The following is a 27592-nucleotide window of genomic DNA, read 5'->3' on the forward strand; positions in this document are numbered from 1 at the left end:
CTCCCCCGGCCGCCGCCGGCAGTACGGCGGCCTTGCCCACAGCGCCCCCTGGGGGCTGGGGGGAAAGCGCGTCGGCCCTGGAGAGCCCCGGGGGCAGAAGCGGAGTAGACCACGGGGCGGCCAGCCTGGTTTCTTCGGTCAACCTCATTTGTAATCTTTATGGCCACAAGGGCTTACGTCTCAAGTAGCCTGTGGAAATTACACTTATGGCAACGGATTTCCCCCAAACCCCAATCACAAACTCCGAGCACTGAACCAAGAGTGTGAAACCAGCGCTTGGAACCGCCTTCCAGAAACACTGGATTTCTCGGCCTGCCCACACCCTCCTGCCATCCCTTCTTCCGTCTTGTTAAAGGAGTTAAGAGTCCTCCCTGCCTAAAAGCAAGGACATTGGAAGGTAAGGACCAGGCCAAAAACTAGTGCCCATGCCTGGTGAGTTCAGGTTTGAGGACCCAAGTTGGGAGAGGCAAGTGTCACCCCTATCGGCACACCAGCCTCCAGTGGGATAAATGGAAGAACCAGGGCACTGCTAGCCCTTCCCACCTCCACACCATCTGCTTGGCCCTGGGGGGCCAGGTGACCCTGAGGGACCAGGACCTCCCACACTCCTGCTGCCTCCCACACCAGAAGTTTTCTAAGCGATCCTACCTTTCCCCTTTCTGCCTCCAAAGAGGTGTGGTTCAGCTTGAGGAGGCCTACCTGGAGCAAACCCACAGGCCAGGGACAGGGGCCAAAACAGGCTGTCCCACAGAAATCCCGGACATCCTGAGAGCAGTTACCAACTCAAATCGAGCTCCCCCCATAGTTGAGAAAATAAGGCTGCTAGGGCGAGGCGGCAAGGGCAGGAACAGCTGAAGAGACTGAGTTCAGAGACAGGATGGAGGCCCAGCGTTGCTGGAAGACTGGAAAAGGGCCCCGGGCGAACTCCCACAGACCCTCAGGGCAAAGACCTGAGAGGAGAGCCAGAGGAGTGGCTCCCTTGCCCCGGTCAAGTTTCCCTTCCCAACGGGACCGGAGTCATCTCTGGGATAAAGATTCTGGCGAGCCTTGCTCACTCAGAGCCATATGCCTCATCATCCTCTCTGGAGAGAAGACTCCACCATGACACAAACCCCAGCCATTCCCACACCATTTAAAAGGACAAAAATACATGAGCAAGCGCCGGGAGCTGGAGTCTGGCTGCCTATCATCTCTGCCTCCCGGGGTGCGGATGGGGACAGCACGGACACTCATTTTATTCCATCTTTTTCCTTCCTTTTCTATGTTTCTGTTTTTACATTTTCTTAGCAGCAACAGAACAGGGAGACAGTCTTGAGGTATTTTAAAGAGTTTTTTTTCTTAAAAAAAATAATATAAAGTTATAAAAAGCGGCCGCAGCCTGGGGCCCGGATCTGGAGGGGAGGAGGTGCTGACGGCTCCGTCGCAGTGGGCAGGCACTTTCTTGTTAATGGGCTTTAGACTGCAGGAAGACAAGAGGCAAGAGACACGGTCAGGCTAGGGGCACCCAGTGAACTGTGTGCACCATTAGAGCTAAAGCTTGCTTTCCTCCTGGCTGGGCTGGTGACGAACGCTGGACGAGGGGAAAGATGAATGCCAGCCGAGCAGGGACAGCCTGAGAACATCCGTGCGCGTGCGCGCGCGCGCACGCGCACACGCACACACGTGAGGGCACTGTCCGACTCACTACTCTCATATGGGTGCCAGAAGAGTGCGTATGCATCTGGCCCGTGCCTACAGCGGAAAAGCAGCCCCCTTCTCACCGCCGGTAAGTCCCTCCTGGCCGAGATCCTCTGGACAGCCCAGAGTGTGCTACTCCAGGGCTCCTGTCAGAAGAGGCACAGAAACCTGGCTGCTGGCTTTCCCAGAAACCCTGGAGGACTTGCCTGGCACCTGAAATTCTGGAAGTGGGCACCTATGCATACATGGACCTCGCGTGGTGTCCCTGCCCTTCCAGGCCCTGATGCCCAGAGGCAGAACCCATGAACAAGACCAGCCTGCCCACCCCGCCGCCCAGCATATCAGGCCACGGCTCAGCGACCCACGCTCAACCCCGCTGCCCAAACCTTTCCCCATCAGAGTTCATGAAGTCCAACTTCCTTTCCTTCAGGGGACAGAGGTAGCTCCAGTTCCTGGTGTGAGGGGTCAGAAAGTGGCCCTTTCATTGAAACAGAAGCAAATGTGGGGGCAGGGGAGAGGTAGCATCTCCTCAGCTCAAGGGAGAGCTAGTGGAAGGCCCATCAAGCAAAAGCTGGGTCACCTTTCAAAGAGCTGACCCACCTCTCCCTAGAAAAGACAGCCCAAGAACTCTCTCAACTTCCCCTTTCAGAATCCCTTCCCTGCCCAAACGTTTACTTAGCACCTTCTCTGTGCCAGGTGCCCACTGTGCGTTCTACCCTCGTCCATCCTGATCTCTCCCTGCCCGTGCTCTTCAGGGAGCTGGGCTGGTACCTTCAGTGCAGAACATTTCTCCTCAAAGGCCATGGCAGGCCCCGGCTTCTTGCGGCGCACGGAGCAGGCCGCATCGGCAGGGCCACCGGCCTGGCAGTGCTTGGCCTTCACCGGCCGGCAGTAAGTAGCCAGGTTTTTCCGCTTCTTGGCTACCTCCTCCTCGGAGAGGCAGTTGGTGGACAGGGCCTTGGCTGGGTGTCCAGCTGCTCCCCGGTTGTCCAGCTGAGAAGCCTTGACGGGTGTGGGGGGCTGATGAGGGGAGCCCCGACAGTCCAGAGGCCCTGCCCGCTTCACTCTTGGCCCCACCGTCCCATTAAGCCCCAGGCCCAGGGCTGTTTTAGTCTTGGCCGAGAGGCCCCGGCAGCCAGAGGGTTTGCCTTTTCCAGAGGGCTCCAGGATGCAGGTCCGTTTGAAAGTGGTAGGGCCTGGGGATAACTTTCGCTTTCGAGAAGGGGCCTCCACCTCAACCCCGTCCTTGCCTTTGGACGACTTGCTGGCCTTCGAAGGCGGGAGTCTGCTGAAGGATGGGGATGGCGTGTTGGCAGGCAGGGGTGAGGTGATGGCCTGGCTCCCGCCCATGCACTCCGCCTGGCTGCAGGCCGCTGCCACGCTGGGAGAACCTGCAGGGTAGCTGGGGACAAGGCTGTCCTTGGCGGGGGGCGTGGAGGCTGGGCAGGCGGGTCGGGGGGGTGGGCCTGGAAGGCGCGGGCAGCTGCCCGTAGAGGATGGGCTCAGGGGAGCAGAGAGCGGGGAGCTGACAAGGTGGGATGGAGGCTCAGCCGCCGGTGGGATCTTCCTGCAGTAAAAAGAGAGCTCGGCTGTGACGCTAGGCAAACAGGAGGACCTCCCCACCAACCTCCACCCGGCTCTCTGCCCCACCTAGAAATGGCCCACAGAGCCCTGGCCTTGCTGCCATCTGCTGGGAGACACTGGAACTGACGCTTAGGAAGAGAGCACACGGGTAGGCAGGAATGAACGAGTATCTAGACCCATTCAGAACCTCATTTCAAACTTCAGTTTCGGCATCTCCTATCCCTAGTTACCCAAAAGGTACTGGAAGTGACGGATAAGAGCCGGGCTTCACTCCCACACCACCCACTCTTGCCCTGCCTCGGCCCAGCCTCAGGCTGTCAAGTTCCCCCACGTCCTCTTCATTCTATCTGGGGTCTTGCCAAACAGCCGAACCGCATCTATGGGTAGGTGAGAAGAGTGAGAGCTTCTGAAGCCCATGGGTGTCCGGGGCCCGCGATCTAAAAAGGGCAGTTCCAGGCCCAAAAGACTCACTTCCACATGTGTGAGCTGAGGTGCCGTTCCAGCATGGAGCTCAGTGCTGAGCAGAACCGGTCCAGCCGGCGGCTAAACACGTAGCATCCTGGACTCACCAGCCGGCTCCCAAAGGTGCAGAACTAGAGGCAGAAGGAAGGGCCACGGTTAGTGGGGCCTGGGACGCAGGAGGGCTCCTGCGCAAAGGATCTGTGGGCCAGGAGGGCTGGGCCACCCCCCACCCCAGGTCCCTGCCCCAGGTCCTTACCGCCTGTGGCCGCGGGGGCCGGGTTGCATAATGGCAGTCAGGGGGGAGGTGGAGGTCCTCAGATGTCCCTTCCTCCTCACTCTCCTCGCTGGAGGCCTGGGCCCCACCCCGGGGCAGGGGAAAGGGGAACAGGCCTGGGTCCCCATCACCACCACAGGGGCCTTCATCATCCAACTCACTCTCAGAGGAGGCCCGAGACCTGGAAGGGCCAAAGGGGATGTGAGGGCAAGGAGACCGGAGTGGGTCAGGGTGGGGGTGTCCCTGAACCCGCCAAGCTCCAGAAAGCCAGGGCAGACCCCCTGCTGAGCAAGGAGACAAAGAGGAAGGAGGACAGCAAGGGAGGAACAACAGAGCTCACAGAGTAAGAGCCAGAAAGGTCAGGGGCCACAGCTCCCAAGGGATCCTCTCCCCAGCCCCTTCATTTCCCAGGCCCTGCCTCCTCGGGGGGAAATCTGCTCCAGATTCGCCACCTCCAGAAAATCTTCTGAGTTTAACTGCACCCAGCTCTGGTCAGCCCAGTCAATTCCCTCAACCCCCTTCTTGCATCACATATTCCTGTGAGCCTGCCTGTGAGCTGAGCCTGTTTCGGGTCTGCCCCTTGTGTTACAGGCAGACATGCGTGTGTCTCTCCTTCAGCAAGGTGGGCTCTCCCCGGGCTCCAGCGCAGCCTCTGCACACGAAGGGGCCAGTGAATGAATACACAGTAGGACTGCCTCACGCAGGACCCTGACCCTTTCAGTTCCCCCGGGACAAGTTTTGGCCTGAGAGAAGCAGCTGGGCCAAGGTTTTTATCCCAGGCAGTGGAACCAGCACCCTAGAGAGAGGCTGAGGCATAGCGGTGTTGCGCTGTGGTAGGAGCAGGGAGTCACCTACTTCCGCACCACTGCCAGGGGCCCCAGCTATCCCCCCAACTCGGGGCGGAGTGAGACTCCCTGGACCTGTCTCCCGGGGTCCCTGATGGCTTGGAACCAGGTGCCCCCCAGGTGGGGGACTGGACCCTGGACGTACCTGGGCAGTGCACAGTACGGGTAGGTCTGCTTGGCGCGAGCAGAGAAGGTGCTGCTGGGGGCGGCCGCTGCCACAACCTGGACTGAGGGGGGGGGCTCCTGGGAGGGGCGCTCAAGAGTGGGCTCCTTGCGCCCTGGGCTCTTCTCTTTGGGAGACTCCCCTTTGCGGGAATTGGCCTTCAGCTCTGCCACTAGCACGTCAAAGTCCTTGGCTCGGCCCTGGACCTCCCGGCGCTGGTGCACCGAGTGGATCTAGAATAGAGCAGGGTGAGGGGCGGGGAGGGGGTGTGAGCTGAGCAGGAGTGAGGGGCAGCAGTGTGCGCTAGCCTGGGCAAGCGGAGAGAGGGGGCGTGAGTGTGTTTGTAGGTGTATTTGTGTGTCTTTGTTTCACTCCCCCCACAGGCTCAGAACCTTCCTTTGGAGTGGGGCACTCTGCCTACTGCTCCCAGCCCAGGCCCACTGGGGGCAGCCTCCTCTCACCTTGCCTCACCTGAGCTTCACCCCCACCCCGAGCTGAATCTTGGATAACACTGCAGTTTCTCTCCTTGCCCAGGCCCCGTGTCTGTGCTGTCCTCCCTCACTGTGCGTGGGACTGAGATTACCTTGCAGGTCAGCAGGCGAGTGCAGATCTTTTTGGTCTCTGGGTTTATTACCCCACACTGCCTGTTGAGGTCGCACTCCTTCCCTGTGGGGAAAATCGTTCGCGTGAACCCCAAGGCCATTTCCAGCAGGCCCAAGGGAAGGCCTGGGAAGAGCTGGGCCTATGACAGAAGAACCTCTGGCCTTCAAGTCCGGGGCTGCAGCCTTCCAGAGAAACTCCTCTGGGCATCAGAAACCCACTGCTGCAGAGGCACAAGAACCATCCCCACCCCCATTCCCAGCCCAGGCACTCCTTTTGGCGATTCCAAGTCCAAAACAGGGCAACACAGATCACGGCACAAAGGTAGCCACAGGCTGGGACGCCAGGGAAACCAGCAGTGGGGGGTCTGGTGCCCTGGATCTAGGTGAGAGGAGAGATAAAGGTCAACAGCCCAGGGTGAGGAAGAATACCTTCACCTGCTTGGGCATAAGCTCCCTTAGCCTTGACCAGGAGAGAAGGGCTGGAGAGAAGCTTCCTAGAAAGCAAGGAGTTCAAGTGTATGTCCACGTCAAGCAGTGATTAGGGGCTCTGGTACCCTGGCAACCAGGGACGGCCAGGCCCACTCCTTCCTGACCCCTCTCCTTCGGGCCCAAGGACCAAGCTGTCCAAAGGGGTCCCCCACTCTACCTTCCTGACCCCCAAGACCACATGACTACTCACGGGCCATCTTCCGGTGGGTTTTGGGGGGCAGCCTGGCCCCACCAGGCTCCTTTTCAGGGGGGCTGCCTTCAGCCCGGTGACTGGGGCCCTCGCTGGGGGTCATCTCGATGCTCTCTCTCCCTGGAGGTTCTTTAGAAGGGGGTGCCGTGGGGATTTTTCCCGGGGAGTCCTTGGTGAGGCCAGCAGGCTGGCTGAGGAGAGCAGAGGGCGGGGCCAGCCTGATTCCATGTCCGTCGGGCTTCGGGAGACTGGACATCTTCTCCAAATTCACCACAGGTACGAAAAGGCTACACATGGAGAGAGGGTGTGGGCTGGGGGACGGGGGGGCTGGGCCTGGGCCCTGGACTCTAGCCCAGAGCCACCTCCTTCCCAGCCCTGGAACTTGGGTGGGCTCCAGCAGGGGTGCAGGACGTGGCAAAAGGGCACCCCATATTCCCTGGATCACACAGAAGGGAGCTGCAGAGAGAGTGGCTGCCTCCTGCTGTGAGCAGGGCCCATTGCCCCACAGCTGTCTCCATTTGTGTTAACGCCTCCCTGGGCTAGGGTCAGGGTCAAGGCTGGTCTCAGGGAGTCTCCAGCCTCTCCTTACCAGAGGTTGTCCTTCTGTGTCTTCTCAGGAGGCGGGTGGCCACGGCTCCGGGACCCCTGGCCCTTCTCCCTGGAGGAGGTTTTGGTGGAACCTGGGGCCCTACAAGCTGGGCCCTGCCCATTCACTACATGGCATTTCTGAGAGCTGGCAGGGGCTGGAGGTGGGGGTGGGGCCCGGGCGTAAAGCTTGCTGAGGGGCCCATGTCTTCTTTCTGTCACCAGGAGGTGGAGAGAGTAATCGAGGTGAGTGGTATCAACTGCCTCCTTCCCCCACCTCCTGACCCTGCTCACAGACTCACGATACCAAAATCTGCAATTTCCCAAGCCTGAGATTCTAAATTTGCCATTTTTCCCACTTGAATCTGAGCCTTCCAGACTCAAAATTAGGACTTGGCTTCCTGAACCTCTTTGCTCTTCCCCTAATTTCACAAGATGCTAGAATTTTGCTCAAACAATCCTTCTGACCCGGCACAGTCCTCTGAAGCCGCCCCCAGGACCTGCAGATCCCCGAGGCCTCCCCCCCACGACCCACATGACCTCCTGACTGACCCTGTCCTCAAAGATCCACGTTCCACCTTCCCCTGTCCCCTCTTTCTCCTCCCTAGGGCTCCCCTCACCGCAGTGCTTCTGGAAAGCTTGAGGCTTCACCACTTGGCTGCAGTGGTTACACACAACCAAATAGAAGTCGTCGTGGGCAGGGCAGTGCCCGAAGATGGACATGTCTGCAATGACAGAAGCCCTTATCACTGGGGCTGGGGATCCCGGGGTTTCCCTGTAAGATCAGGCAGCACCCCGCCCCCCCCAACTCAGAAGACACTTCCCCCTCCCCAGCTGACGTGACAGGCTTTATGCTGCCTGCTCTCAGCTTCTAGAGCTCAACCTAAGAACGCGGGCTGTCAGATGAGTGAGCCCAATCACCTAAGATTAGGATCTCCCACAACGGGTCACAGGAGGCAGGGGAATGGGCTGACTCAGACCCAGCAAAGCGAGGATCCCCAACATATCCCCTGGGATATGTTGAAAGAGAGGAAGGTGGTCCTGTCTGCCCTAGGCCCCAGCCCTAACACATGCCAACTCGCACCTTCTTTAATGAGGGTCATGGCATCCAACTTCTTCGTGTTTTTGTTACTCTCCTCCACTTCAGCCCCTGGAGGAGAAACACAGTTTAGAAGGACCACCCCCGCCCCAGGAACCCCGTCTCCCACCCAACCAGCGCTAGCAGCCAAGGGGTAGGAAGCCTACACTCTCTAACAAGCTCCCGGTGCTCAGGACCCCTTGGAGAGCCTTTCAGTGGGTCATTCTCAAGTGCCCACTCTTCCTTCAGCTGCTACCTCTGGAATGAGCTGACCCCCTTAGGAAGGATCCTGCCACCTTTCTTATGGACTCTTCACTCCAAGGCACAATTTGGGGTTCCACCGCTGAGTAGCTGGGTGATTGTGAATACATATGATCTCTTTTCTGGGCCCGCTTCCCCATTTAAATGGGAAACAATCCTTAGCATGTTTTACTATAAATCTCCAAGTCCCTTCTTGAGATTTCTCAGATGGGTCCTTCCTGCCACTCTGTGCCACACCAAATAGATATCTCCCAGGTCCCCATCCCCATGAATGCGATTTTCTTCCACCTGGGTTACCGTGGTACTGACAAAGTTACATCCAGCTTCTCAGGTCCTGCATTGACAGGATGGTCACAGAGCAGAGAAACTGCTGTCTCGGGGGTGCTTTGGCATCTTCAAAGTCCCTTTGGTCATCTATGCAAGCGCCTCCCCTCTTTAGGAGGGCTTTGGGCAAGGGTTGCCCTTATACCTCAGTTTCTGGGTTGATGACAAAAACATCTTAGCTGTGCAAAGCAGCTTTCCCCCATCCCCCTACCTTACTCCTCTCCCCTCCCTCCTCTATGCCCCCTCCCTGTCCCTTGGAAAAAAAATCAATTCTGAGTCACCAAACCCGTCTGATTCCATTTCCGGTTCTCAAAGCACCCAGACCCTGACAATGGCCCCATCCTTGCCCACCCAGCATGGGGCAATCCTAGGGTGGCCTGGGCTTCCACTCAGATGTGCTTCTAACGCCTACTAACAGATTTGCCCCTTTCTAGGATAAGAAGATCACTGACAGTCTTACATAATCTCCAGATATGAGGGGTAGTGGGTTAGGCATGCAAGAGACAAGGGGCAGCTCCCACTCTTAAGTCCGTTAAAATGCACTGATGGGCAGAACTGAGCTGGGAGTGGGATGTCTGAGGAGAACAAGTGTCATCAGAGACCGCTCCATGCGGTCTCCTCCTCCACCTCTTCACTTGCAAACTTCTTCAGGGCTGTGATGCCTGCTGTCACCCCAAAGGCCACGAGGCCAGGTGCCCCCTGGGGCCCAGGAGACAAAGATCAGCAGAAGGGGCTGTCAGCCCGCTTACCAAAGGCACTCAGGGGCCTAGAGAAGGTGGGGGTCAGCGGAGAGAGCCAAGAGGCAGGGCAAGAGGCCCGGGAAAGGACTGAGGGTTGGAGGCACAGAGGGATGGATGGACGAAAGGAGGGAGGAAGGGAGGATGGATAGATGGATGGACCGACGAACTAATGCGGAGGGGGCGGAGGTCCAGTGGCACTGCAACCCGCAGGCAAACGCCGAAAAGGAGCCGGAGGTGTGGGGCAGAAGGCGAAGGAACAAGGGGGGTTGGGAGGGGGGCACAGAAGTGGGGTGCGTGGGAAACACGTGGAGAGGACTGTTGCGGACGGGGAAAGCCCTAGGCAGGTGCAGGAGGGGCGGAAGCTAGAGGACAGCAGACGAAGAGGAAGGTAAAAGCAAGCAGATGCTGGGGCAGGTACTGGGCACCGGCAGAGGCAGAGGTGGGCAGGGTGGGCTACGGCGGTGGGCCGGCGCTAGGACCCGGAGGCGCGAAGGTGACGGAGCAGGCGGGCACTAGGACCCGGCGGGTCCTTTGTTTGGGGGGCCGGGGAGCCGGACGGCGGCTCCCGTCGGCGGCTCCCCTCTGCAGGCGGGGGCCCGGAGAGGGGGAGGGGAGACAGTGATGGGGTCCCCGGACTCTAGGGGAGCTTCACTCACCGTCGGTCGCGGGCAGGTCGGCCCGTTCCACCCACGAGCTCCAGCTCTGTCCCGCGAAGTCATCGAGACTCGGCACCCGCCGCTCCAGAGCGGCCATTGCTGCCGCCGCGCGTTCACGCACCGCCATCACCGCCGCGGACGCGCGCCCGCCCCGGCGCCACCGCCGCGCGGCCCCCTCCCCCTAGCCCCGCCGCGGGCACGCCTCCCCTCTCCCTCCCACCTTTCCAGCTCACTCTTTGCGCAAGCGCAGCACAGGTTGTCCTCCCCTCACTCTCCCTGTCGCATAGCCTTCTGGGAAGTGTAGTCTTGGAGGGACTTGCCGGTGCCTACGGAGCTTGCAGCAAGAGCCCTTCCAAAATGCACAATTGCGGAGGGCAAAGAGACCAAAGCCCCAGGACCTCCTCTCCTAACCCTTGTGCACGCATTCTTTGTGCTACCAGCACGCTCTCCCAAGCCCACTGCGTACACACCCCAGCCCCAAGCCTCTCTCTGCCCAAGACGCCCCTCTAAGCCGTGCCTTCGCCAGCTGGCTGGCGCCCCTTCCCGGGCTGGCGGTCAAGAAGCGACTTCGCTCCCCTGTAGATCGAATAGGGTAGGTGCAGGGAGGTGGGCGCTGTGAATCCGAAGGGCAAGGGGAGGGAGTCTGTAGGATGTGCTGAAGGACACGAGGGTTGGAGTGGGGGAGGGTCCTCGGCTCTCGTGTTGTGTCTCTTCTGTGGGAAACCCACGGTGCCCTGAAGCAGGGTAGAGGGCTGGAGTGGCGTTGTCTGGGTTTGGGAGGACCTAGATGAGCTGATCAAGATCACCTGTCAGGATGACAGAAGGCTATCTCTGAGCCAGAGCCAGCCCCGGAACTGGGGTGGCCCCGAGGCTGCTGCTGTTTGCAGCATCTCTGCTGATCCTTCTCTCCTCCTGAGAACTGCGATCGATACCCTGTACCGCCTCTTCCCAAACCCTGGCTGGACCCTGACTCCATCCATCACTTTGGCTTCTTTTTCTAATGAATATTTTCTCTGCTGGAAAGGCTGCTACCAGAGCCTCAGCATAGGGAGATTTCTCATCAGATCTGTCATTTTCCTTGCTAAGGCCTGGAAAATACCTTAATCATCCTCTTTCTTCTTCTCAGCTGATAACATTTCTTCCCACCCTCCCACAATCAAGAGACAAAAGCCTGCCCCCCCATCACATCAGAAAAGAGAGACTAGTTCTCTTTTCCCTTTTCAACTCTCACAGTTCACCCCATATTCATTCCTTCAGCTAAAGGAAACCAAACTGGAGGCAAATAAGTCAAGGTCTGTGACTTCAAGACCTCAGACTTTCTTCTCATTTTCACCCAGGGAAGGTTTAAGTACTGTGAAGATAATCTCTGAGAGCAGAGATTCTTAACCCGAGAACCAAAGATGATGGGGTGGGGGGGATGGTCCAGGAACTTGTTGAAATTGAATGTAACGTTATGTGTAAGTGTGTTTTTTCTAGGGAATGTAAGGGTCACTTGTCAGAAGGGGGATAGAGGTGCAAGTTTGTTCAGAAAGAACCTTTGTAGTTAAAAGGGCAAGGCACGCGGCCCTCACCTCCTGACAGGAAGCTTAGGAGAGCAAAGGGAAACAGCACTGTGAAAGCCACTATCTCTCGCCTTTTGAGTTTGCTCAAATTTGCTAACCAGTCTCAGTTACTTTGGACAAATTGGTGCCACTAAAAGAGGAAATGCAGACTCTATTGCTTAGGGTGCAGGGTGGAGAGGAGTGGAATGGTGTTTTGGCGGAAATGCAAGAACTTAAAGCAATGGGAAGAAGAGAAAAAAAAAATCCCTGGAAGGGCTCTAGTCTTAGCTCCTTCCTGGCAAATGCTTCGAAGCACTGTTTATTCAAATGTGTAGTAACAAGCATCAGAAAACAACATGCAACATTCTCCCCCCACCCCCCACCCTGATCTTCAATCCCAGAAGGAAGAGACCTATGATCATGGTAGTGGAGGGAACTCAAAATTCCGAAAAGGTCCTTGGTGGGCACCCTGGCAGTGTCAGAGTTTGGTAGGGCAGAGGGCAAGCGTCCTGCCTGTTGGCCTCTGGCAATCTGGAGAGACCAGACACAGTCTCCTACCCTAGTCCCCGCTAGGCAAAGCAGTGGTGCCAGCCCTGGCTGGAGGGGACATGAGTCCTGGGAGGACAGCTCTGCCCTCGGCACTTGGCCTAGCCCAGCCCTCTGGAGGTAATGAGGTGAAGTAGCCTTTCCTCTTAGGGTGGTCATGGAAAGCAAGGCCCTAACCAAAATCAAGGCCCTTCTGGATGAGAACAAGCTACCTCTTGAGGAGGAGAAAGAGCCTTCTCTGCTCTAGGGAGGGTTCTGGGCTAGGAGTCCTTGGCAGGAGTGCATACCCACCCCACCCCACCCCCCCCTTCCCCTAGCCCAAGGGCCAGTTGCTAACTTCAGCCCCCAAATGGGAACACTTTATCCATCATATTTCAAATAAATTATACATACATACACAGAATCCAAACAAAGTTCCAGTCGAAGCTGCTCACAGCCCCTCCCAGGGGCCAGCCTAAAGAAAAATGGTCACCGCTTTGTTCTCTGTGTCTCTGGAACTGTAGGCAAAACTGTTCCCCCTCTTGCTTGAGTAACCGTGGGGACAGTTCAGGACAGAGAGAGGTTCAGACTTAGAAACAGTCTGAATATCCCCATATCCTCTCTTCCCTCCTCAAATCCCTTCCCCCAAATCCAAAAACAAAACAAAAAACCTAATTCTTTCACTGGAGGGTTCTGGAGCATTTGAGGAGGCAAATCTCACACTCCCCCTGTCAAGCGGGGAAACTCTGACCCGAAGAAGAAAATCATTGGCCCAAAGTCAAAGATCCTGCCTTCTGGGTACCCCAGTAATGTGCACATTACTATGGATGGTGTTAAGGGAGGTGAGAAGGTTGGAGGGGTTGTCTCAGTCCCGAGGAGAAATTGGCACAGGGCACATGCACCTTTGGGATGATAAGTGGGCTAATTGGCACTGGATTGGAAAATGGCTGGATTCTTCCTTCTCCATCCTTCTCTGAGCAGCCCTATGGCCCACGTCAGACTAAAGTGCTTTGAACTGGGTAGGAGATGGATGACCCTTTTCCAGTCAGCACTGACTCTTAGGCCCTGGGGTCCAGAGAGGGACTGAAGGAGGTGTCAGGAAGAGGAGACATATCAAAGACAAATATGGAACTGGGTCCCAAAGTGAAGAAGCACCAATAGCATTGGCCTGCCCTGGACTGGGTTTCGGGTGGGGAGGGATAGAGCCTGGGAGAAACGAGGAAGCAGGGGAGGAACCGAGGGCAAACCGAGAGGGCGTGTCCTTTTGTAAAGGTGAGGCATGGAAGTATGAAACAGAGGCCGGGGGAGGAGTTGTGGGTTGGGGGGAAATGAGGAAGAAATGGGCCCATCCATCCATGTCCTGGGGCTCTGGGGCAACTTAGCCTCATGATGGTCCTTTGGGCCTTTCCAAAGTCCCTATCTGGACCCACAGGAATGAAGGGAAGGCCTGGACAGACATGGAAAAGGATCTCGAATGCCTCAAACCCAAGAGGCTGGGGAAGGGAGATGGACGGAGAGGTTGGAGGCGGGAAGGGCTGAAATGGAGATGCTCCCAGACCACTCATCTTGTGTCCCATACGTGAGACTAAGCCCAAGAAGGAGGGCAGGGAGGAAGGTCGGGAGTTTCTAGGGTAAGTACGAGTATAGTGCTGGTAGAAAGTGCCCCAGCCTGGAGAGGTGGGAGGACTGAAGGAACAGAAGAAATGCTTCCCCAGCAAGTTTCCTGGCTTCAGGGTCTTGAAGTTGCAACCCATTTGCAATATATCTGCTCCCCACTGAGACCACATCAGCCACATCAGGACCCTCTACAGAGCTGTTTTCTAGGCTAATTGGCCTCCTGGGTTCCCACATGGTAGGCTGTGTGGCTGAGCAGAGGCCAGAGGGAAAAGTGGGAGAGCACGGGCTGACTGGAGATGGGGGCAGACACAGGCTTAGATGACAGCCATTGAAGAGGGGTCACTGAACTGCTGGTGGGCCCTTCATGCAAGGAACCAGGAAGAAGGCTGCCAGCCAATTTCCCCTCCCCCCACTTTTATTGAAGGCGACACGTTGATAGAAGTGGCTGCTAGGAACGAGTCTCAAGACTGGTCTCCTGCCCCCTGCAGTAGAGGCTCATTCTCAGAGGCTATAAGGGTATAAGTAAGACCCCAAGTAAGATGCTGGGGGTCCAGGCAGTAGACAAGAAGCCCTGAGCTCCTGCCATCCGAGGCTCCAGCCAGAGGAGGGCTAGGAAGCCACTGGGAGGGCTGCCCAGGTTTCTGACAGCTGATGCCTGCCCATCCATCAGCGACGACGTCTCAAAGCTCAAAGCCCAGAATGACAGGGGAGGGGAGTTGGAGAAGGAAGAAGAGGGAGGTCCTGGAAGCTGGAGGTGGTTGAAGAGGTGCTGTCCTGTTCGGGAGTAGCCAGGTGGGGGCTGCTTACTGCTTCTCCACTGCTCCCTGCTCTGCTGCGCTCTCCTGGCTAGGGCCCTGGCCCTGGTCCTGGCCCTGGTCCTGGCCCTGCCCGTGCCACGGGGTCTCCTTGAACACAAACCAACAGTTCCCGGCCCACAGGAAGAAGTTGATAAAGCCGAAGAGCTGCAAAGACATCAGGGAAGTTTGTGAGAACAGTAAGGAGGGCATTGTGGGAACGGAGAGTAGGGGGAGTCCCTGTGGTGGGTGGGGGAAGAGGCAGAGGGCTGGGAAGACTAATATACAGAGAACTGGACGTAGAGGCAGGGTTCAATGCCGATACCCACCACGGGTTCTCTAGTGAAAGTCTCTAACTGTCCACAGCATGCACCTGAGTTGTAGCTTGATCGCTAGGAGAATCTGGCCCCTGGAGTGAAACACCATGCAAAGCATAGCAAGGAGCAAGGGCTCTAGTGCGCTCTCGACAGCACTGTTCTGAGTGCCGTTTTTCAATGGTGGGTGTGACCAGAGCTGTCCAAGGTGCTCCTTTCCTGGGCCAGGGACCCAGCCAGGGCTATATTCAAATATTTATTCAAAAATACTTAAGGGGTGCCTGGGTGGCTCAGTCAGTTAAGCGTCTACCTTCAGCTCAGGTCATGATCCCAGCATCCTGGGATCAAGCCCCGTATCCGGCTCCCTGCTCAGTAGGGAGCCTGCTTCTTCCTCTCCTGCTCCCCCTACTTGGGCACTCATGTGCTCTCTCTCTGTCAAATAAATAAATAAAATCTTTTAAAAAGATACTTAAAAACCTATCAGCAGGAAGTATTTTGGGGGGACTGTACTGATGTCTGCAATTGACTTCAAAATGCATGAAAAATAAGATGGTTTGATGGATGAAGAGGGGCAGACAGATATGTGATAAAGCACGTCTAGGAAAATGGTTTTTTTTAACAGATTCTTTTAAAGATTTTATTTATTTATTTGAGAGAGAGAGAATGAGAGATAGAGAGTGTGAGAGAGAAGAGGGACAGGGGGAGAAGCAGACGCCCTGCTGAGCAGGGAGCCCGATGTGGGACTCGATCCCAGGACTCCGGGATCATGACCTGAGCCGAAGGCAGTTGCTTAACAATCTGAGCCACCCAGGTGCCCCACGTCTAGGAAAATGTTAATGGTACACTTTAGGCGATGAGTGTGTGGGTGTTCATTGTAAAATTCTTACAACTTTATGTGTGAAAATTTGTACAATAAAATGTTGGTGGCTAAAACCTATCAGCAGGGTTCTAGCAAGGTCTAGAAGGCTCCCTGGTGTGCCAGCGATGAAACCCCTTCAGTTGTTGGGCCTTGGGGAGTTCTAAGCCATTTTCAGGACAAGGCTAAGGTGACAGGGGGCATTTGTAAAGCTTGAAGCCTCAGCTATGTGCCAACTGATATGGAAAGATTTCCACATTCTAACAACCAGGATGGCCAAACCTCTGTGTACCAGCTGGGCCCACCCTTGCCCAAAGCCCCTTTCCAGTTTAGAGGCCTGGGTGACAATGAAGCCCTTCTCTTTCACTCTGGGTCTGCTCCCAGTCTTGAGCCCAGCCACACAGCCTGCGCGCCCCTTCACATGCTCACACACACATTGTCAAGAGGCAGAAGGAGTGGGAGGCAGTCACGGAGAGCATGCCTGGAGGTGGGGAGAAGGGAAATGGGAGGGCAGAGTACAGAAGGAGGAAAGAACAGGAGGCTAAGTGGCTCTTGGGTCCCCCCCCCAAAAACCAACATGTCTTCTCGGGGTCATCCAGGGGCCAGCAGCCACCCTTAGGTGCTGGGGTCACTGGCTCCAGTTGCAGGGGATACCAGCTGGAGAGACACCCTCTCTCTGTTCCTCTCAGAACCTGCCAGCTGGGACCAGCCTCCCCCAGACACCAGCAGCGGCCGCAGGTCTCACCACAGAGATGTTGGCCAGTCCCATAGAGGGCGTGGCCCCAGCACTGCACACCGCTTCCTCTCCGTGGCACACTGACATGGCTGCCGTCAGGCTGGATGGCCGTGTGGCCCCCTTGATGTCCGTCAAGCCCTTGCCCCAGGCGGCTGCAGCTACCAGCCAAAAGAAGGTGAAGGAGACAGTCACACAGAAGTCCTGGGAGGAGCAGAGGGATAGGAAATGCACTCAGAAAGGCCCCCCTGATGGCCTACTTCTCTTCCTCTGGCCAAAATGCCCTGGGATCCTGAGGTCCCAGGACAGCTACCTCTTGCCGTCCTACCCAACACCTGGAGCCTCAGGGAGCCCCGGTCATCTTCAGGAATCTGTTCACTGCCACTAAAGGAACACTACCACCCAGGGCTACCCCTGCCCAGGCCCTCAGAACGGAGGTCAAGCAACAATGTATCAAGGTACCTGCTGGTCACTGTCACCCCCAAACCCAGGTGGCCTAAACTCCCCACTCTCGCCTTCAAGCCTTTCCTTTGATCACCATTGCTCAGCTACCACTGGTGGCAGACTGCAGGAGACAAATGGGGTCCTCTAAGGCACCCCTTCCACCTTGCATGCCTGGGATATGGAGACGGGAGAGGGGGAAGAATATTAATGATAGCTAACACTTATTGAAGCTAACTATATATCAGATATTTTACAAGTATTTTCACTCATCTCCCCCAAACACTATGAGATAGGTATTTTTTGATCCCCCTTGTATATTGAGGAACCTGGGGTTTAGAGAGGCTGAGTGACTTGTCCAAGAGCACACAGCTATAAAGGACTGTCCTGGACTCTGAACCCAAGCAGTCTGGCTCCAGAGCCCACTTCTTGATGCTATTCCGCCCTCTCTGAGCACAGCAGGTGATAGGGGTTTGCTAGAGGCAGAGTCCTCGGAGCTGTGGGAACCACAGAACCTGCAGGGGATGAACAGCAAAGAGCTGGCAGGGAGTCGCAGGAGTTTCCACATCGGGGTGTCCTCCCCCCTCAATGTGACATCAGTCCCAGGAGGCACACCTCCTCAGTTTCTCCACCCCATCCCTCCTGGCCGGTGCCCACTCACCACGAGCGAGAAGCGCTTGTTCTCTGTGTAGAGGCTGTGGAAGCGCAGGTAGAGGACCAGCGCGGCCATGGTGTAGAAGAAGGAGAAGATGCCCAGGGTCACAAAGAACTCGGCGGGAGCAGAGAAATCCCCCATCAGGTGCATGGTCTTGGAGGTGGAGTCCTCATCGCAAAGGGGCATCTCATACTGGACCCGGTTCAACCTGTGGGTGGCAGGGGGGTGTCATCCTGAGCTTGGGGCAATACCCTCCCGGTGGAGGCAGGGGACTGTCCCTGCGCTGGGAGTAGTCCGCGCTACTTCTCACCCTGGGACTCTTACAGAGCCAAGAAAGGGGACTTTCTGGAGGCAACCTTGCAGTCAAGACAGAAACATCCCCAGAAATCTGGTTGAACTCTACCTCCCATTCAGCCGCTACCCCACCCTCATCTACCTTGCCCAGATACAGTGACCATGTACTTCCAAGTATCTCCAAGGGCCCTTTAGGTCACAACCACAATATACATAGTGCATCTATTTTCTGGTAGCCAAACCACCAGGGAGATCAGCTTCATTTTGCCCCCCCGGAGAGCACAGGCCCACAGTGGCCAGGTTAGGGTTGGACTTGCCCATTCTCAGGCCTTATTTAGCATCCCTCCCCCATGAGACTATATGGGACAAAATAAGGACAGAAAACAAAACAAAACCCTGTTATGTACAAGAGATAGTTAACCTAACTTGGCCGTTGGTACTAAAAATATCTGAAAAGGCGAGCCCTGTCCCCAGTTCTCTTCTGAGCAGTTGGGACAAATAGCCAGGAAAGAGTATTCTTTTTCTACCTCCTGGTCAAGGTATATGTCCTTGTATTCTAGTGTACCAGGTGAGGTACCCCATATCAACTCTTTAGGATCTAAGTACTAACAAGCTCCCTAACCTTCAAGGCAGGGAGAAGGTCTCTGAAGGTCAGAGAGACCTGTCCAACTAGCCTCCATCCCAAACTGCATGGGTTCTTTCTGTAGGAACTTGGTTACCTGCTATTGATTATCTATGGACAGGAACATTATTATAACAATGACCTATCTGAGTTTCCCTGATATTTTTCTACGGTTAGTGTGTCTGAAATTCCTAAAAGGCAGGAAGGACCCAAGTCTTGTAGTTCTGTTTGAACCCGAGTGGCACTCAACAAAAAGTCTTTAGGCTTCTGGAGGAGGAAGAGTCCAAGCAGGTCCTGCCAAACCAGCGAGAGAGGTTGTGTGGGGTCAGAATCCATTCCCGCTCACCTGAAGGGATAGCCGAACAAAACAATGATGGAGCTCACATCCTTGGCTTCGTTGTTGCAGCGAACTGTTGCCCCTGTCTCTCCACTGTAGGAGCCGCAGGACCCGAAGGCGAAAATAGCAAAGAGCTGAGGGAGAGGGAAGCCCTTTGAGAGTCAGAAGGCCTCAACTGGCCAAGGTATATCCCCTCAGAACCATCTTCTGACTCTCAGCAGGTGCAGTTATGGGGGCGGGGGAGGATTTCCTTTAATCAAGTCCCTCCTGGGCAGGGACTCATGGCTTCCCTTGGCCTTCCCGCCTCAGGATGCTGTGTTCACTGCACCCGAGTTCCAGACCAAATAGCCAAATGAATGAGGTTGACTTGGAGTGGTGTCTGGGAGGGAGACATACAGAGAGCAAATGGATAGTTTCCACATCTCCCCATTGGATGTGACAGGTCGCCTCCTTAAGATGGTGACGAACGCAAAGCAATTCAGGCTTTTGGAAACATCTAGCATAAAGCTGGACCTGAATTTCCTCCCCAGGAGAGAGGCACCCTAGAAATAGATTCCTCTGTGCCAACTGGGATCAGGCATGTGTTGGAATTCCTTCCATTTCTCCTTTGGAGCTGTCATTGAATCTTGTTCCCTTGTCGCTACCTTCCAGTGGCTTCCTGCCTCACTGGAGGTGTAGCTAGAAGGGACAACTTCTGCCAAGCCTTCAGAGGGGCCAGGCGGGGAGCTGTCCCATGCTCTGCCAGCCTAACTCCTCCTCCCCCCAAAGGCCCTTTTACTTGCAGCAACAGTCCTGGCTCAAGCCCAGAGAAAAGCAGCTTCCACTTGCCTTATCAGCCTCCACTCTTTCCCCAGCGGTGTTTCCCTTTGTAATCTGTTGATGCTGCCATCGCTCAGTGTTAAGAACCAGAGGCATTTCAGATCACTTGAATTGTTTTCCCCTTCACCTTTCATCACATTTTGCTAAACCTCCTGTCTTAAGTGAAATGAAATGTCCTCAACCTATGGTTTTCGCATTTCTTTCTGGGGAAACACATCAGTTAGAAAAGGAGGCGAGAAGCTGGAATCTCTGATCCTCCCACCTCATCTGTTCAGGCCCCATTTCCTGTGCACTTACCTTGTACAGGCTTGTACATGATGGACTCATTCTTAGCAAGCACAGAGCTTACCCTGTTAATGATCGTTTTCTGTGTGTTTCTCCGTGTCTTGGTGTCTTGGACATTAAGCACCTAGAAGACAGCTCATCTACGTCCCAGGCTTGCACCCAGAGTTTAGAATAGAGTTGTGTGCACGTGATTTTGCTAATGCTTGGTAGTGTTATGGAGTAAAAACAGACCCGGGCTAGGAGTTTAGAAATCTGGGTTCTAGCCCTTGTCCGGGTCACTCATTAGCTGGGTGAACGCTCATAAATTGCTCTGCTCTCTGAGTCTCAGTTTCCTCATCTGTACAAGGGCAGGTTTGGAGCAGGCCATCAAGAGGCCTTGCTCTCACTGGATGAGGGTAATGCAATCAGTGTGCCCTTGGCTGGGCTGGTCAGCAGCTGTGCTCTGCCCCTGGGTCGTGCCCGGTGCCCCTGCCCCGCCTTGCATCGCCTGGCCTGGCAGATTTTCTCCATGCTGGAGCCGCTGACCCCTCTGTAAAGGTCATAATGGGCACCTCTCTGTTTCCAGGAGGCTTAGTTCAGACAAAGGAGAATGGTCTCCATTTTTAAAACACATTCAGGAAAGGAGAGAGCATAACTCTCCCCAGTGCCTGAATAACCTCTTCATCTGGCTTAATTTACAGAGGCTGAAGTACAGCCCTGTTTGCTCATGTTGACAGAGCCGAAGAGAAGTTGCCCAAAGCCTCTGCATCATTACCCTTTATATACTCCAAGCCTCCTCACTGGCATAACAATGGCGCTTCTCCAGCTCTTCTTCATGGGAATTCTCGAATTTTTGTCAGCTCTGTGAGCCTCTTACAGGTTTCTTTATTCCTCCTAGCCTCTGGCCCTCAGAACTGGACACACAATTAGGGTGTCACATTCCAGGAAGGGCAGACAGTTGGATATATTTTTACCCATTGGCTGGTAGCTCTATATAGGTCCCCTAAGAAAATAGGTATTCCTAACTTGGGGCAATGAATGGTCAGTTGTGGGGCCTTCTCTTCACCAGCACTTCCCTGACAGGCACATCTACAGAAAGATGACACTTATTGAGCATCTACTGTGTACCAGGCACGGTTCTAAGCACTATCACTTAGTAGTGAACAGAAGAGAAAAATCTCCGTCTTCATGGAACTCATACTCTAGAGTTGCATTATCCACCATGGTAGCCACCAGCCAAGTGTGGCTATTTACATTCAAATTAAATAAAATTAAAAATTCAGTTGCTCAGTCACACGAGCCACATTTCAAGTGCCACATGTGGCTAGCAGGTACCATATTGGAGAACTTTACCATTACTATCCAAAGTTCTGCTATGGCTAGATGATAACCTTGAAGTTCTGAAAATCCTGAACCCTGCTCTATGATTCCTCAAAGAGTGAAATATACCACAAATAGCTTTAGTCCTAGCTGTATCCTTTTCTCTTCGGAGTCTTTGAAAGTCAGGAATCCCTAACCACCTTACACAGCTCTTTGTCAATCAGAATATATAATTAAATCTGAACATCACAGTCATATGATGTCAGAAAACATAAAGTTTGCTAGGTAAGTGGACGAAGGGAAAAATCTGAGGGGAACCTCACAGGTTCATAGGACATCAGAGCAAAATGTCCTGGGTGGCTCAGTTGGTTAAGTAGCTGCCTTCGGCTCAGGTCATAATCCCAGGGTCCTGGGACTGAGCCCCACATTGGGCTCCCTGCTCAGCAGGGAGCCTGCTTCCCCCTCTGCCAGCTTCTCGCCCTGCTTGTGCTCTCTTGCTCTCTCTGACCAATAAATAAATAAAATCTTAGGGGTGCCTGGCTGGCTCAGTCGTTAAGCGTCTGTTTTCACCTCAGGTCGTGGTCCCGGTGTCCTGGGATCGAGCCCCGCATAGGGCTCCCTGCTCGGTGGGGAGCCTGCTTCTCCCTCTCCCACTCCCCCTGCTTGTGTTCCCTCTCTCACTGTCTCTCTAATAAACAAAATCTTAAAAATAAATAAATAAAATATAATCTTAAAAAAAAAAAAGATCTGAGATTATTAAGCCCAACGGTCTCCTTTCACAGAGGTGGAAACTAAAGTCCCAAAAGATCAAGTGACTCTCCCAAGGCCATATTTAGCCATCATGAGGGCCAGCCTTGGAATTCACATCTCCTGATTCCCTGTCCAGTGCCCTTTCTACTTCATTCATTCATTAATCAACAAACAGTTATTGACCATCCCCTATGTGCCAAGTGCTGGTGGCACAAAGATGAATAAGACCTGGTACCTTCTCTTGTGAGTTTATGTCAAGGAAAAAGGTGTCATCCTCAAATAAACAAACAAACAAACAAAAATTTTGCATCACAAAGTTATTAAGGCTAAAAAAAGAGAGAGCTCTCTCCTATGTTCAGTGAAGTTTGTAAGGAGGCAGGGAGTAGCTCTGCACCTGGGATGCAGGAGCAGAGAAAGACACCCTGACCCTGCCCCCTCCACCTTTCGGCATCAGATTTGCCTTCTTCCCTAAATGTGCCAGGAGACTGAGGCACAGTGAAGAGCAGGAAAGAACTGAAACCATCATGTCACCAAACACAAGGGTCTGAGTTGAGCAAACTGCTCAAAAAAAAACAGGAGCCAAGGAGAGATGGAGTCCCTGAGACAGTGGAGGGGAGGAGTGCGGATCTCTGAAGTTCTGATGCCAACCAGCCTTCCTCCTCTTAGACCTGTATTGCTGGGGACAGCGATGGTCATTGACTGCTCTCCACGCCCTCCTCCTCCTGTCTCTGCTTCTCTTTGGGAAGGGTGTCAGAATAACCTCACCAGTTTGGTGCCGGCCTGCTTGATGGTGATGATCCTTTGACAACACTCCCATCCCCAGTTAGTGCGGGGCACAAGGAAGACAAGGTCTCCCACTACTCTTACCCGACAGTCATCTCCTTAGTTTTATGGACTCTGATGGTATTCTTTCGTATTCCCCACACCAACTGAAATAGCTTATTTTCATTACAGAGACCCCAGAGCCAAGTATGTGGCTTTGGCACCTCAAAGGTAAATTACTGATCAGGGGTACACCCAGTTAATGATAATATGACTTATTATGGGAACAGTGACTGAGTATCCAGGAGATTCCTTTGTGCCTTACCCTCAAAGCGAGGATTTGGCAGTGACATTTGATTAATCTAACCAGAGGAGAAGTCTAGCTGACAGTCTGCATAAAGAAGAAATTTAGGGGAAAGGGGAGGTTTAGGAATAGGAGAAAGGAGAACCAACACTCACTGAATATCTCCTGGACTGCTTGGCCTGAATGCTTCAATGCTTTAGAGAAATCACCTCCTATATCCTCCCAGTGAACCCATGAGCTAGATCTTACCCTCATTTACATATACGAAACCAAGGCCCACAAAGATTTTGTTACTTATCCTAGGTACCCTAGACTCTATGGCTAGAAAGCAGAGGAGACTCAATTTAAACCAAAGCCCCTCAGCCTCAAAATCTGCCTTTTTTCTTTTTTTAGGAAACCAGTTCTTTAATAATTGGTCTATACCCATGTTATTTTGCTAGCTCTGTGAGGACTTGGTGAGACTCCAGAATTGGAATTGAGGTGAGATTAATTTCTGAATTTTAAAAAAAGATACTCTAAGCCAAGCTCCTAACTAATAAAAGCCTAATATTGCTTTCTTCTTCTCAGGATTCCAGCAAAATTGCTTTTGGATAACAATGACAACAAAATTTTCAAGCATCATTACGATAAATGCAAGATCTGTGTTTTCTTTTTTTCCTTTTCCAGCCCCGGAGCATTTGATGCCCCCAAGCAGGAAATGAGTAAAAATCCCAAATGACATTTTCACTGTTATTTCTGGTGCTGGTTCCTGTGCACCTTTACATGAGCTCATCCTGCAGAAACTCAGGGCAAGTGAAATTCATGCTAGGCTGCCAGGATGGCAGTAAAAGCAAATCATGTCTCCCTTTGATGCTGCCGTTCGCATGAAGGCTGAGTTCAGAGTCTAGCCTTGGGCCCCCGGATTTAGCACTATGAGAGAAAGGCATCACCCTCTCTCTAAGAAGTTGAGGATCATAAAAGTCAAATGGGTCTTAACTCTTAGGGATCAGTACTGACCCTGGGAGGAGACAGGATCATTTTCCTAGGCATTGTTTTGTGCAGCCTTTATAGAAATGTGGTATTGGGGGTGGGGGGGGGCATTGAGAAAAGGATAGAAGGATTGAAGAGGGAAGCTTTTCAGAATCCCCCCACAAAGGATGATTCCTTGGTCTAATAACCTCATTGTTTTCCTTATCCCTTGACAGTCTTTCTCAAATTTCCCTTAGATCCATTTGTCTAGTTTAATGATAAAATTATACTCTACGTTTCAGGTTCTGCTCCTCATAATGGCTCCCTAGTTGTGGATGGCAGTCACATGGAACCTTAATACCATTCTTATATGGCCACCAATGATATTCAAGTGGTGGGTCAGAACAGGGAAGTTGGGGGGGGAGAGGTGGAATTGCTCAGTCAGCAGTCCATCCAACTGCTCTTGAGGCAGTAGGGAGAGTGGAAAGTCCCCACCAGGTCCCAGAGTTTGCACTTGGGAGCTCCTCACCTGGCCTATAGCCCCAGTCAAGGTCTCAGATATCTGGAGATAACCCCAAATGCACTATTGCCCCTGAATTCCAGATCTGATGATTCCCATCCAAATGATGATTCAGGAATCAGTGACACAGTGCTCATTCTTGTCTCCTGTGATTTAGAAGTCCTTTAGAACTCAATCCTCCTCAGCCTTAATGGTAACTTATTCCTTAGCTGAATTCTGTGCTGAAAGCACATTAATTTATTCACACACCATTTGGTGTGTGGATTGTCTAACTTAAATCTCCTCTGTTATAGTGTACTAAATGCTCCCAACAAGTTTGCATGATTTGAAAGAGTGGCTGCACCTGTCCACATTCCTAACTTACACTCAGGAAGCCTTGGGCACTGGTAAGGACAGAAAATATACCAGTATCTCAAAGTACCAGTGAGGTAACGAGATGTCTTTCTCCTAGACTATTACAGAGGAAACTGAGGCTATGAGCAAGTGATTTCTTCAAGGTCACGGGGTGAGTCTAATGAAGGGCAATATTCTGGCATACCAACCCGTTGAGAGCAGAAGGGGACCCTGAGAATGGTGTGATCAACAGTTAACTAATGTTGGAAGCTGAGGTCCAAATAAGTGACTTGCCCAAGGTCACAAAGCTGGAAAAGGCAGGTCCATGTCTGAAACCCAGAGCCCCAGCTTCCCTACTCAGCGTTTTATCTTATTCTACAAGCCACATTTTGGCCACAGTGTGATTTTTATTGTCTTAGTATTTTTTCTTTTATTTAATCCTAGAGTCATAGACTTCATTCATTCATTCATTCATTCATTCACCCTTTCCCTCAGTCACAGGAACCCAGATTACTCTAGTGACCTCAACAGGGCAACTGCCAGCCAGAACCCTGTCCCTGGAGCCCACCTTCAAGATCTAGTGACGGTGGGTTGGGGGGCAGGATGGTTTCCCTCGCCCGCCTCCTTCCCTCCTCTGCCCTCCGTGGCTTTTCTCGTCCTCCTTGTCCTCCTCCCCCCTCCTGCCACCGAAGAGTGGTATGTGCAGGATCAGAGTTCTGGAAAGGTTACACCCGGGTCCTGTCGCCCGGGTGAAATGTGAGCGCCCTGGGCAAGGGCTCCTTGCACATAGAAGGACCGAATCCCGGACTCCGCATGCCTTGCTCCTCGCCCTCCTGCCACCAAGTGCTGGAGAAGCAGCCCCAGCCCGCCCCTCCCCCGCCCACCTGTCGCCGCCCCCCACCCTGCCGTCACGGCCGGCCACAGCACCTCCCCGCCCCCCCACTCCGGCCACATTGCTTCGGGTCAGCGTCACAGCCCAGGCTCCCGAAATAGCCCGCGGCTAGAGCATCGACTCACCCACTGGAGAACTTTGATGAAGCCCAGCGGCTCCTCCAGCCGCCGCCAGCGCAACCCCACCAGCAGGCGGTCCACCTGCGGAAACAGGGCCGGCGCGGGGGTCAGGGCGGCGGGGGACCCGGGAAAGCGCTGGTCCTCCTCCCACTCACAGTCGGGAGAGGGGGCGGAATGAGGGTCCGGCCCGACACCCAGGTGGAGAAGGGGTGGTAAGACAGCCCCAGGGGCGCGCGGGGCGTACCTGCTGGCGCGGCGACTTGTCCGCCGCGCGACTCGAGCCCTCCGTCGAAGACATGCTGGCACAGCGGGGCCGGGGCGCAGCGCCGGGGCTCGGCTCCCTGGCGGGGAGGCTGCGGCCGGCACCGCGGGGGGGCTGGGGGGCTGCTGACCGGCGGTGGGGGCAGCGAGCGGTGCGGGAGCGCGGGCGGCCGTCGGTGGCGCGGACTCCAGGCTGGCGGGGCGGGGGGCGCGGGCGCTGCAGCGGGCGCTCGCGGAGGTCGGGACCGCTGCTCTGCCCCTCTGGCTGCAGAAAACCCCTGAAGCCGATTCAAACTTCTGTCAAACTCGCGAGCGCACTTGGCAGCCGAGTCACGTGGCGTGCGCTCGCGAGCCCTCCTCCCGCCCCCTCTGCTCCGGGTCTGCCCGCAGGGCGCCTTAAAGGGACCTGGGGCCTCTGCGGGCCGTTCGGCCGCGAGGGGGCTCAAGTTCCTTGCCAGAAGCCTCCGGGGCCAGTCCCAAGTCCTACGCCACAGCCGCTCCAGCTCGCGGCCAAAGTCGGAACTAGCCTGGACGCACCGGTTCCTAGTTCATCTGTCCCTATTTGCCTGGATTTGGAGCCGCTCTGCGCCGTTTTTCTCTCCTTCCACACCACGATACCCAGAACCTACAGGATTTTCATAAAGCATGATCAGTGTTGATATAAGGTTCTAAACCTTACGGGGAACAAACTGCTTGCTTTCAAAAATCTCCGAGAGCCACTACAGCGGGGAAGGGCAATAGAACAGAAATTGATCACTTTTTATTCTGTCTAGTTAGGCGTCGGTTTAATTTTTTAACAAAAGGCATTCGTAAGTTAGTGACAAAAGTTATTCATCTTTAGAAAGTATAAATTCATTCTCCTTAAAATAGACATCACCATTTAAATGAGAGGGAAAACAGTCTTTGGGGAATAAGAGGCTTGGAGAATATTTGCATTGGAAAGTTGACTTTGTTGCATTGTGATTGACCTTAAATCGGTCCCTGGTTTTCAAAAAAGTGTTTGGCAGGAGCCCTGAGTGAGCAGTCATGAATATTACACATTCGGTTTACTGGGTTGTAAATAGTGAAAGGTTAAGTGATTTGTCCAAGGTCACTGAGTGAGCCAGGGGGCGGCGGCCAGCAGAAAACCCGCCTGTGCCTCCGAAGAATTGCCTTGTAAATATGTATCCTCCGCGTCACAAAGTCATTATTGGAGGTTTCCTCCGGGACTTTCGAATGACTACTTTTTGAACAAACGTTTAGCTATTGTTAATACAATTCATTCCCCCATTGAGTAAGTGCCTTACCAAGGTTCCGGTAGGAGGGAGTGGCTGGACTTGAAGGAAACTTCTCCAGCATATTTCCATGCAAATCATATTTCCACGAAATAAGAAACAACAGAGTCCCCAATCCTGTTTTTAACAAATTGTTCTGCAGTTTTGGGTTCCTTAACTGTAGAATAGGAATAATAATAACTGCCCTACTTACTGCGTAAGGTCATCATGAGGATTAAGTGGTGTGATGTGTGTAAATGCCCACACGACACAAATATGAAATAATATTTATTACCAATGTTTACAACAAAACAATATGCATACAGAATATAACACAATCAGAAAATTCAGAATAATACAGCAAAAATCCCACACATCTACCAACTAG

General features: G+C 53.9%; 2 protein-coding genes and 1 long non-coding RNA gene across 4 annotated transcripts in view; all 3 read right to left on the reverse strand.

Moving 5' to 3' along the window:
• LOC141373402 (uncharacterized) overlaps positions 1 to 27592 on the reverse strand; it is a 142540-nt gene that overhangs the window by 111231 nt on the left and 3717 nt on the right. The window lies entirely within an intron of this gene.
• On the reverse strand, positions 1312 to 10092 carry ATXN7L2 (ataxin 7 like 2). 2 transcript variants are annotated; one of them, XM_025872357.2, is made up of 11 exons: positions 9931 to 10092; positions 7956 to 8021; positions 7492 to 7596; positions 6876 to 7086; positions 6287 to 6573; positions 5589 to 5671; positions 4988 to 5238; positions 3980 to 4178; positions 3733 to 3854; positions 2449 to 3244; positions 1312 to 1459 (listed from the first exon to the last, which is right to left on the reverse strand). In XM_025872357.2, the coding sequence occupies exons 1-11, from the start codon at positions 10055 to 10057 to the stop codon at positions 1445 to 1447; spliced, it is 2262 nt and encodes a 753-aa protein (XP_025728142.1). In that variant the 5' UTR covers positions 10058 to 10092; the 3' UTR covers positions 1312 to 1444. The 2 variants fall into 2 exon arrangements, with proteins under 2 accessions (XP_025728142.1, XP_025728141.1); XM_025872356.2 differs by having other exon boundaries at positions 1312 to 3244.
• On the reverse strand, positions 12342 to 26023 carry SYPL2 (synaptophysin like 2). Its single transcript, XM_025872629.2, has 6 exons — positions 25935 to 26023; positions 25697 to 25771; positions 18669 to 18793; positions 17413 to 17614; positions 16323 to 16514; positions 12342 to 14575 (listed from the first exon to the last, which is right to left on the reverse strand). Exons 1-6 carry the CDS (start codon positions 25986 to 25988, stop codon positions 14417 to 14419), a joined length of 807 nt encoding a protein of 268 aa, XP_025728414.1. The 5' UTR covers positions 25989 to 26023; the 3' UTR covers positions 12342 to 14416.

This window comes from Callorhinus ursinus, unplaced genomic scaffold (genome assembly GCF_003265705.2).
Source record: "Callorhinus ursinus isolate GAN/ISIS: 27379988/994484 unplaced genomic scaffold, GSC_fseal_2.0 scaffold9, whole genome shotgun sequence".
NCBI classification, from domain to species: Eukaryota; Metazoa; Chordata; class Mammalia; order Carnivora; family Otariidae; genus Callorhinus; species Callorhinus ursinus.

Excerpts from the sequence above, each read along its gene's own strand:
- ATXN7L2 (XM_025872356.2), bottom strand. The coding sequence starts at position 10,057 with ATGGCGGTGCGTGAACGCGCGGCGGCAGCAATGGCCGCTCTGGAGCGG. Across the intron at positions 5,672-6,286 it reads AACCCACCGGAAGATGGCCC|GGAAGGAGTGCGACCTCAAC; the intron begins GTGAGTAGTCAT and ends TTTTCCCCACAG. Across the intron at positions 5,239-5,588 it reads CTCGCCTGCTGACCTGCAAG|ATCCACTCGGTGCACCAGCG; the intron begins GTAATCTCAGTC and ends GCTCTATTCTAG.
- SYPL2 (XM_025872629.2), bottom strand. The coding sequence starts at position 25,988 with ATGTCTTCGACGGAGGGCTCGAGTCGCGCGGCGGACAAGTCGCCGCGC. Across the intron at positions 17,615-18,668 it reads TTGTTCGGCTATCCCTTCAG|GTTGAACCGGGTCCAGTATG; the intron begins GTGAGCGGGAAT and ends TGCCACCCACAG. Across the intron at positions 16,515-17,412 it reads ACAAGCGCTTCTCGCTCGTG|GACTTCTGTGTGACTGTCTC; the intron begins GTGAGTGGGCAC and ends TGCTCCTCCCAG.